The sequence below is a fragment of the Palaemon carinicauda genome, chromosome 16 (assembly GCF_036898095.1).
Source record: "Palaemon carinicauda isolate YSFRI2023 chromosome 16, ASM3689809v2, whole genome shotgun sequence".
In the NCBI taxonomy this organism is placed as follows: Eukaryota; Metazoa; Arthropoda; class Malacostraca; order Decapoda; family Palaemonidae; genus Palaemon; species Palaemon carinicauda.
The window spans coordinates 98,183,852-98,194,709 of NC_090740.1; the positions used below are offsets into that span (position 1 = coordinate 98,183,852).

General features: G+C 44.8%; 3 protein-coding genes across 3 annotated transcripts; all 3 read right to left on the reverse strand.

Annotated features, from left to right (window-relative positions):
• Nucleotides 1-1,637: 1,637 nt before the first annotated feature.
• LOC137655444 (uncharacterized) lies at nt 1,638-1,976 on the reverse strand. Its single transcript, XM_068389339.1, has one exon. It carries the CDS (start codon nt 1,974-1,976, stop codon nt 1,638-1,640), a length of 339 nt encoding a protein of 112 aa, XP_068245440.1.
• Nucleotides 1,977-2,216: 240 nt separating this feature from the next.
• LOC137655445 (uncharacterized) lies at nt 2,217-3,581 on the reverse strand. The gene has a single exon (XM_068389340.1). It carries the CDS (start codon nt 3,579-3,581, stop codon nt 2,217-2,219), a length of 1,365 nt encoding a protein of 454 aa, XP_068245441.1.
• A 574-nt stretch (nt 3,582-4,155) lies between these two features.
• On the reverse strand, nt 4,156-5,329 carry LOC137655446 (uncharacterized). Its single transcript, XM_068389341.1, has 4 exons — nt 5,152-5,329; nt 4,754-5,038; nt 4,423-4,639; nt 4,156-4,303 (listed from the first exon to the last, which is right to left on the reverse strand). Exons 1-4 carry the CDS (start codon nt 5,327-5,329, stop codon nt 4,156-4,158), a joined length of 828 nt encoding a protein of 275 aa, XP_068245442.1.
• Nucleotides 5,330-10,858: the final 5,529 nt, after the last annotated feature.

A 10,858-nucleotide genomic window follows, 5' to 3' on the forward strand; every position in this document is an offset into this window, starting at 1 on the left:
GTGCCGCTCAGTTAGCGGATGAATTTGTATTGACCCACCATTCAGGTAAGGGTAGTTTTCTGTATAAGACTTTAAATAATCAAAGAGCTTGCTCCCCTAATAGTGGTAGGAGAGGGGAAACCTTCTTGTAGAACACCGGAGAGGGGTTCACTCTCTCGGCTGAAGTTCTAAGTTATTGGCGTGTAGGTCTTGAAACTCACGTCTTTTATAATTAGATATATTGAAGAGTACAACTTGTATATCGGACGAGGTTTTAGCTGCAAAAAAAAAAAAAAAAAAAAAAAAAGCTCGTCAATGAGAAAAATACAGCAATGGTACAGGATTACATTAATTGCAATAGGGTTCATTATAATACATAAATACTAGTCAATAAAGAAAATACAGCAATGGTACAGGATAATTGCAAGAGGGTTCATTACAATAAATAATAGACTTACATCTTTTCCCAACGCCAATTCTGTTTCAAGTTCCGTTCAAAGAACATTCACAGGTAGTACCGTTAATCTCCTGCGAGTGATTAGTTATCGAGCCAAATGTGTGATTGGTCCTTCACACACGGAGAGACACTCCTAAATCACTGCATCAGTCAACACAGCAAGCTGAGCGCAGAGATGCTCACACCATAGCGGACAGCCATGCACTGCCAAGGTCCGGGGCCGTGACGTTACTCTATCTAGCGCTAGATGCCCCTCTGAGCCCACCAATCATGGAGCTAGACCATCGCTATGCCCATATAAGGTTATGTTTTTGGCGCTTAGAGTTGGTCCTGGAGAACGTAATAAGGGAAACTATATTAATCATCATGGTTAACAAAGAACACAAAAAATTTCTTGGAAATACGTTATTACGTATCTTACACTGCCCCCTATTTGGTCATGGGCTAAATATTTCCGTAAATACGGCATCACTTGGGTTACTTACTTCAAATGACCTTGCTATATTTTCAACTCAAATAATAATATTCAAAATTTACAAAATGCAGCGAGCAGTGCTCGGCGTACGCTCGTTAATCCTAATATACATCACTTTATATCATCGCCTTTATCATTTTCCAAGAGAAGGCACAGTTTCTGCACGGGCCTTCTGAACTCGCCGTTCTCAGTCTTGATCAAAGCTTGACGTACGCGACCATCAGCGCTCCGAGTGACCTCCATGACTTTCCCTAGAGGCCAGCTGCCTCGGGGAAGCCGCTTGTCCAGCGTTAGAACGACGTCACCGACGTTGATGTCATGCTTTGGGACTGACCACTTCTGGTGCTCCTGAAGCAGGGGGAGATACTCCTGTACTCACCTGCGCCAGAATTCGTCAGCGAGGAACTGTGCCTGTCTCCATCGCCTCTTCACATAAATGTCTTTCTTGCATGTGGATATGAAGGGATCGGGTGACCCTTTCAAAGTTAGGATCATGTTAGGCGTGAGAGGGGCAGGGCAGTTCGGGTCGTCGTTGATCTTCGCCAGAGGTCGGCTATTAACAACAGCCTCCACTTCTCAGAACAGAGTGCGAAGCGTTTCATCAGTCGTGACTTGTTGGAGACAGGCCGCTGTGAGGGCTCTTCGGACGGACCTGATCAGACGCTCCCACACTCCGCCGAAGTGTGAGGCATGTGGTGGATGAAAGTTCCACTCTATGCATCGGATCTAGAGTGTGTCTCTGATTTCTCCTTCGTTGAAGCGCTGGAGAGCTTCTCTTAGCTCTCGTTCCGTGGCCACAATGTTGGTCCCGTTGTCGGACCACACACTCATTATAGCCCCCCTGCGAGCGACAAAACACCTGATGGCATTGACGAAGGAGTCTTGTTCAATTTTATCAATCACTTCCAGGTAGACTGCTCGTGAGGTAAGGCACGTAAAGATAGCGCCCCAACGCTTCACTGTGGACCTTCCTTGCTTCACTAAGAACGGTCCAAAGCAGTCTGACCCAGTGTTAGTAAAGGGGGGTTCATCTGGACAAAGCCGGTCGGATGGCAGTTCAGCCATCACCTGAACTACAGGACGATGACTTAGTCTGCGACAGACCAAGCATTCTCGAATGACAGTCTTGACTATCACATTTCCGCGGACGATCCAGTAATTTGTCCTCAACTAGGTCATCAGGTGGTTCTGGCCACAATGACCGCATGACTCGTGCGTGGCTCTCACCATAAGCTTGACCGCCAGAGAACTGCTGGGTAGGATGATCGGATGCTTGGTCGTATCGGCCAGTGTTAATTTCTGCAATCAACAACCAACGTGGAGCAATCCATCCTCGAGAAATGGTCTCGGCTTGATTAATTTACTAGACCTCTTCAGCGATCTTCCCTTCTTCGAGAGGGTGCTTAACTCTTCTTCATACTCTTGGCTTTGGGTTAGTCTCCAGATCAAATTCTCCGCGGTACGCAGCTCCACACTCAAGAGTGAGTCGCCGCTGTATGGGCGAGCCTTCCGCATGTGGCGGATAAATCTTGTCATCCACGCGACATTCCTGACAAACTTCAACCAGGAGGAGAATCTTGTCGCTATTGATTCAATGAACGTTGGTTCTTTCTTCGTTATATCGAAGACGGGAGAAGTCTTCACTTCGGCGTCTGGATCAAGCTCTCCTCTGACGTCTTCGGGCATGGTTGGCCAGTGGGTTTCGTCCATCTTGAGGAAATCTGGTCCTGAAAACCAGAAAGATGATTGGAGGAAGTCAGCGACAGAGAGGCCATGTGTCGCGAGGTCTGCTGGGTTCGCAGTAGTATTGATGTATCTCCAAGCCATAATGTCGGATGTATCCCTAATGAGATTGACCCTATTGTCCACGAAGGTCTGATACCTCGCAGTCGGATTTCTGAGATATTTCAGCACCGACGTGCTATCAGTCCAGAAGACTAACGGGGCCAGTTTCAGATCGAGCTTATTCTTCAGCTTTGAGTCCATCTGTGCAGCGATAGCAGGCGCTGTCAGCTCAAGACGAGGGATGGTGGTCCTTTTCAGAGGGGCGACTCTCGCCCGTCCTATGACGAGAGTGCAATGAATCTTTCCGTTGACACCAACTACACGCAAGTAAGAGACTACAACATAGCCGGTCTGACTTGCATCAGCAAAGTGGTGCAACTGAAGGGTGTCAACATCTCCGAAGTCTGGTGGTATGAAGGACCTTCGCAATTGGAACTCTTCCAGTTGTGGCAACTGCGCGAGCCAGGTTTTCCATCGAACAAGTTCATCAGCAGACATCTCCTCATCCCATGAGAGCTTCCTTCGGCACATTTCTTGCAACAGGATCTTCGCAATCAAAGTGATGGGGGATAAGTAGCCCAAGGGGTCGTAGATCGATGCAACAACAGAGAGCACACCACGTCGGTTGAAAGGCTTATCTTTAAGGACGATTCTGAACGTGAACACGTCTATGCTTATATTCAAATGGATCCCCAGGGCTCGTTCAGTTGGCAGCTCATCTTTATTCAAGTTTAGGACAGCCACAGAGTCATCTCGTTCTTCTCCGGGGATCATAGCTAGAATTCGCTTGCTGCTGGAGATCCATTGGTTAAGACGGAAACCTCCATCCCCGTACAGGTTGATCATATCTCTTGTTAGTTTAATGCATTCTTCCTCATCATCCATCGCCTTGAGGAGGTTGTCGACGTAGAAGTTGCGATGTATAGAGTTAGAAGCTTCCTCGTTATACTTGCTTCCGAAGTCCAGGGCCGTTTTGCGTAAGCAGAAGTTAACAAACCTCGGCGATGATCTTGTGCCAAAAACGTGGGACATCATTCAGAAGACTTGCAGTTCTTTGCTGGTGACACCTTCTGGCCACCAGAGGTACCTCAGGCAGTCTGTCCTCTTCAGGTACCTTCACCTGATGGAACATCTCCTGCACGTCTGCTGTGATGGCATGTTGACCCTCTCTAAAACGTAGGAGAACACCCGTCAGGCTATTGGTGAGGTCGGGGCCTTGCATCAGATGTTCGTTGATTGATGTTCCTCGGTGCCTTGCCTTCAGATCGAAGACCACTCGGTCTCTCTGTTTGACAGGATGCCTGACAGAGTGGTGCGGCATGAGCCATACGCGCCCATCCTTCCTGTCTAGCTGACTTACAGGAACCCTTTTGGCGTAGCCCTTATCAGTATATTTCTCCATTTGAGCTACGTAGGATGTCTTGTAAGCTTCGTCGTTGTCTATTCTACTTTTCAAGCTTCAGGCTCGTCGAATTGCCATATTCATATTATCAGGTAGAGGAGTAGAGTCCTTGAATGGCAGCTTGGCCACGTACTTTCCATGTTGATGCTGTGTAGTGTTATTCAAGGTGGCCAAGAATCTCTTATCCTCTAGGGAATCTTCCAATCTGGAGAGGGATTCCTTTTCGAAGAAATCTCTATTAAAATGACTCTGCAGTAGCTCTGTCAAGTCTTGAGTTCAAATTTTCGATCAACATGATGCACGGGTGAAACCTCCGATGCAGACCGGTCTCCAGTAGGACCAAAAGCCACCCAACCAAGCTTGGTTAGGTAGGCGGATGGCTCATTGGCCGTGCCGTGGCGTTGCTCCAGAATGACTCGATTCAGGGTCGTGTCTAACCCGATCACGAGCTGAACCTGTTCGTGGTCAGTTGGCATGCTTTGCAGCTCTACGTCTGCCATGTGTGGCCATCTCTTCAGCCAGTCCGAAGGCATTATGTAGTCTGTTGACACATTAATTTTGTCAGTAACAAAGACTTCTTTTACTCGTTCTTCCTCCTCACCTCAGTTGATGTTACTAAGGGTGAGTTGGACCACTTCCTTGCAGGCGAACGTACCGGCCTCTGTCACCATGATCTGGTTGCAAGGCCTTCCCGTTACACCTAGCCGATCTATTAAGCTCCTTGTGGCTAACGTGGGTGCAGCTTCTCCATCTATGAAGCCGACCATAGAGCACGTTCCGTTTACCATGACTGGGATAAGCTTCAACATTGTACAACTATCCGGTCGTCGGTCAGTAGACATGGCGTGTACGTGACCTGTCGTTGCAGGAGTCCCAGCCTCTGGAGCCGTTTCGGTGTTAGTTCTATCAGGTGGTACATTGCTAGTCGTCCCGGCCTCCGCTTTAGGATTGTCAGATGTCTTGGACACAGTTGCTATCTTGGAGTTTGCACTGTCCCTTGGAGGGGTTTTCTTCACATATTGCAAGAGCGTGTGATGCGTCCCCAAGCCTCACTTGCCACACGTAGATTCTTCTTCACAGGCTTTGGATTGTGCGCGACATTTAGGCATCTGAAGCAGAGTTTGGCATCCACCACAGCATTCCAGCGGTCTTCCAAATTGAGGCTTTGGAATCGGTGGCACGACTGAATTCCGTGCTTATTTTTTCTTGCAGTATACGCAATATATCCCATTGTCGAAAGGAGAGTTGTGGTGAACAGCAAGGCTTTAGCTTTAATCAGCTTGTTCGTGTCCTTAGGTTTGCCCTTGGATGGACGATGGTCTCACTCGTAGTACTTCAGTTCTTTAGCGACCAGTGCCTGTCTCTCCACAAAGGTGATCAGGGCTGGAAGCTTGTGTTTGTGTTTCAGGTACTTGGAGACCCATCTTACCCGAAGAGGGTGAGGGAGCTTTTCCACTATCTTTCTCATAGTTTCTTGCAGCTCAATTCTAGTGTAATTTGCACCCAGTGCTGCCTTCACCTTCTTTAGGTAAGAAGCGTAGTTCATTAAACCTTCGCTATCACCTGCTGGGATTTCCTTCCATTCGAGAAGCTGACGAATAAAAGCTTCTGTAGCATCGACTTCTCTGCCGTAGAATTCACTCAGCTGCTTCCAAGCTTTATCGTACCCAATTGTCGGTGACAGGTGCAAGCAGTGCTCAACCAGGTTCTCGGAGTCCTATCTAGGATATGATTCAAGTGGTTCAGCCTGCGCTCGTGGTCCAAGCTATTGTTCTCAATGTGCCATTTGTAGGACATCTTGAACCAATTAAATTTGGTGAAGTCGCCTCCAAAGCACTCAAGTTTAGTAGGTGGTAACAGCGTTGTCCGCGCCAACTCATTGCTGCTAGCAAGAGTGCCTTCGAGTGCCTTAAGCACTTGAGAGTTGTTGGTCAAGGGGTCAGTGACAGAGGGTTCAAAACGTGGCATGTCGTGGTGCGAAAGGAGTTGAGGTGGGATCCAATGGCCGTGAGTGGACTTCCATGGGTGTAGAATAGCATTCTGGTCCTCTTGTATGTTCTACAGGGTCCAATGTCCGCATAGTACTTGGGTCATTGTCGTGGTGGTGGGTGACACTTAGCCTCCATTGATTGATCCTCGACTCATGTTCAGTCTCCACAACCTTTACACTGGGAACTCTCACGCTTCCGGCATGTGAAGACACTTCCGAACCACATTGCGACTCTCCTGCCTCCGATCTAATTTCGTATACAAGTTGCTGTCTCTGAACCTCGAGCTTGGCCTCCAGCAATGCAGCGTCCGCTAGCCCTCTAGCGGCCCGATCCTCGGCATCTCTCTGAGCAGCGATTTCATCAGCTTCAGCTTTCTTCTTGGCTGCACGTTCTTCCGCTTCTAAGCGTACCTTCAGTTGAACCTTGGCTAAGTTAGCTTGCGCCTCTAACAGCTTTCGGCGGACCTCCCTTGTGTCGTGTTTGGATGACGTTCTTGATTTTATTGATCTCTCCGAAATGATGACGATGTTCCCAGCTCGGCGTCAACGTCTGAGAAAGATTCACTTCTTGATAGTCAGGTTACAATAAGTCATCTGAGACCCACTTTTGTGTAAAGATCTAAAACTGTAGAACACTGGAGAGGGGTTCACTCTCTTGGCTGAATTTCTAAGTTATTGGCGTGTAGGTCTTGAAACTCACGTCTTTATAATTAGATATATTGAAGAGTACAACTTGTATATCGGACGAGTTTTTAGCTGCAAAAAAAAAAAAAAAAAAAAAAAAAACAGCTTGTCAATAAGAAAATACAGCAATGGTACAGGATTACATTAATTGCAATAGGGTTCATTATAATACATAAATACAAGTCAATAAAGAAAATACAGCAATGGTGCAGGATTACATTAATTGTAATAGAGTTCATTACAATAAATAATAGACTTACATCTTTTCCCAACGACAATTCTGTTTCAAGTTTAGTTCAAAGAACATTCACAGGTGGTACCGTTAATCTCCTGCGAGTGATTAATTATCGAGCCAAATGTGTGATTGGTCCTTCACACACGGAGAGACACTCCTAAATCACCGCATCAGTCAACACAGCAAGCTGAGCGCAGAGATGCTCACACCATAGCGGACAGCTATGCACTGCCAAGGTCCGGGGACGTGACGTCACTCTGTCTAGCGCGAGATGCCCCTCTAAGCCTACCAATCATGGAGCTAGACCATCGCTATGCCCATATAAGGTTATGTTTTTGGCACTTAGAGTTGGTCCTGGAGAACGTAATGAGGGAAACTAAATTAATCCTCGTGGTTAACAAAGAACAAAAAATTTCTTGGAAATACATTATCGCGTATCTTACACTCCTCGTCGACTGCCCATATCCCAAAAAATGGTTATATTAATTTTAACTCTTTTTCAGGTGATAGGGATGTGGGTAGAGTTCAAGGAGGTCCTCCTACCCCTAAAAATTATTGATAACAGAGACTTCTCAGGTGGAGGAAATAACAGGTATAATGGGAATAGAAGCTCAGGTGGTAAAGAAAGCAGTTTTGGGTGCAACAAGCCAGGGGCATTTCCAAAACCAGTGTAATGCTTGTAGGATGTACCCACAGCGCAATAATCAAAGTCCAGTAGCCTTGGTTAATGATAAGTAAGAGGTTAGTAGCAGTAGTCCTGCTGACAGACCTGTAGTAGATAGGAGTAGTTTAGTAAATAGTAGTAAGCCTAATGTTCCTAATTTCCAATCATGACTCAAGTACGACAAATATGTGTGGCTTGGAAAGTTGATTTTTTACTCTTGTGTTGTCCAGGTGAAGTTTATTAGGGACACTCTTTCTGCCAGGTCGTTAGTCCTTAAGAGGGCTCTTGATGGTTTTGATAAATATACTGAAATTTTTTTATTGTTGTGACGTTTTCCATATTCAGTTGTGTCCGCTCCTTTGGTTAATGTCTACATGTCTTTTCGAATATATAATCAGGTATTGATGCTATCCAGGGAAATGATATGCTGGATAGTGAAGGATGGGAACTGTTCCCTATATTATCAGTAAATACTAGTCCTGTAGCTCTAATGACTTGGTCTGCAGCAAGAGCTGCTAATTTACTTGATGTGGAGAGCGATGATAACTTAATGTTAAGTAGTCCTAGATTTCGTCAATGTCGTTTTCTGTATTGTAATATTCGTGGTCTTCATGCAAATATCTAAGACCTTACAGTTGCATCCAGACAGTATGATATTCTATTGTGTTCTGAAACTTTGGTTTCTAATATGAGGTACTCATCTGGGCCCCTTATAACTGGTTTTAAGAAGCCAATAATGTTGATACGTGATGCCATTCCTAGGGACAGGGGAATGGCGGTGTATATTTGGACCAAGTACCCTGCTTCTCATAAGTCCTGCTATCAATATGGATGTCATGAGATATAGGTAATAAAAGTTTGTGGCAGGCATAACAACTTTTATTTGTGTTCGATCTACCAGAATCCAGACATGGATGATTCTATCTTCAATTGTCTTCTTACCATTATGGCTCAGATACAAGAAGATCATAGAAAGGCTTCTTTTGTCTTTGTTGGTGATTTTAATGCTCACCATAGGGAGTGGTTAAGTTCTATCTCTCTTACCGATTGCCATGGCTTAAGAGCTTTAGACTTTGCCTCTGAATCAGGCTGTGAGAAAATCATAAATGAAGCTACTCATAGGTCTGGTAATTGCTTGGACCTCGTATACACTGACTCCCATGATGATATAACTATTAAGGTTGGTTCTCCAGTCGGGACATCTGATCATGCCTTGATTTCCTTAATAGTGAAGACTGAGCAGCCTGTCCCTGATATATCATACTCTTGTAAAATTTAAATAAAATCCCAAGAGGACTGTAATGGGATTTTGCATGATCCTTTGCGCTCGAATTGGTCACAACTATATAGTAGTATAGATCCTTTTGTCCCTTTGAATGAGAATTTAGTCAACATAATTGATAGGCGTATCCCTTCTCGTGTGCTAAGGTACCAAGTGAAGGACAAACCGTAGTTCAATGATGATTATAGACGTGCTTATTTGGAGAAGCAGGAGACCTATCATCTTTGGAAGGGTAACAGATCAGATTTGACCTGGAACAACAATACTCAGCTTCGAGCTTTTGCTCAGAGAGTTAATGCCTCAACTGAAAAGGAGTACAATTTAACCATAAAAGAAACCTTTTCTGGTACAACTTAGGAATATTAATGGTGGTCTACCCTTAAATCTGCACTTTTTGGTATAGATGCAACAGTTCCTTCTTTATTTAAAACAGATGGCTCAGTCACTCACTGTCCAAAGATAAAGGCAACCCTTTTGGCTGATGTTTATGACAGTAAACAGAGTAATGAAAAACTTGAACTTCCTCATTCCTGTTTTCCTGAGGCTAAACTAACTAGTTTAGCTTTTCGATCTCAGGAGATTAAAGCTCTGTTGATGGACATTGATGCTTATGGAGTTGTAGACACAAATGGTATTTTTCCTTTGTTTTTTATATAGACAGCAGATTTCTTAGCTCCAAAGTTATTTGGATTTTATTCAGACATGGCTAACCTGGGGTTTGGTTTCTGTCTATTCCCTTAACCTTTGGTTTTGGATATACCAGCAGGTTTTGGGATTTAGACAGAATCTCAGAGTATTTAGTCTTATGTCGACAAACTGCCGGCAGGGTGAGTTGGTTGTAGGATACCTTTTTTACCCTGCCGACAAGGTTGCTGACAATGGAGGTTAGCCCTCTATATTCGCATTAGAGTTATGGTAGTATACCATCTTCTCTTTGCGACTAAAAGACTAATCCTGTGCCACAGTTCCCTGAGCTAAGAGTAATTATCTTTTAGTCTAGGAAAACGTGGCACTGGAACCCTTGTTTCTTCCTTGTTGAGAGGAGGCGGCAGTGCCGCCACCCCCTTAACTGTGTCGGCATTCTCTGGGTTGGAGAACTGAGTCTCTCCTGGCACCTGGATTCTGTCGATACAGATACAGAAGACAGAGTTCCTTTTAAAGGTGGTAGGACTGACAAGTGTGTCAGTTCCTTTCACAGACGTTACAGGACCCTTTTCCCCTACCCCTCTATCCTCTTTGATGTTTGATCCATTGACTTTTTAGGCCGACATCCTGCAAACTTACCATTGCAGTAGGGTGCAGGAGCCAGCCAGACTCCCTCTCCTATCTTGGCTGGCGGCAGGGCTACTGCCGCCTCCCGGCCTGGCCGGCAACCAAGATGGCTGCCGGCAGTCAAGGACTGTCGGCGGCTACCGACATTGCCGGCGGCTTACGACATTGCCGGCGGCTTACGACATTGCCGGCGGCTAACGGCTAGATAGCCATTTGCCGGCCTTGCCGGCAACCAATATGGCTGCCGGCACTCATGGACTATCGGCGGCTGCCGACATTGCCGGCGGCTGCCGACTTTTCCGGCGGAATTGATAGCCATTTGCCGGCACATATTCATAAATTACATATATATATACACACACACACACACAAATATATATATATATATATATATATCATGAATAGCTATCTATCTCTCTCTCTCTCTCTCTCTCTCTCTCTCTCTATATATATATATATATATATACATATATATATATATATATATATATATAAATATATATATACATATATATTTGTAGATATATATATATATATATATATATATATTTACATTATATATATATATATATATATATATTTATATATTTATATTTATATACATATATATAAATATATATATATATATATATA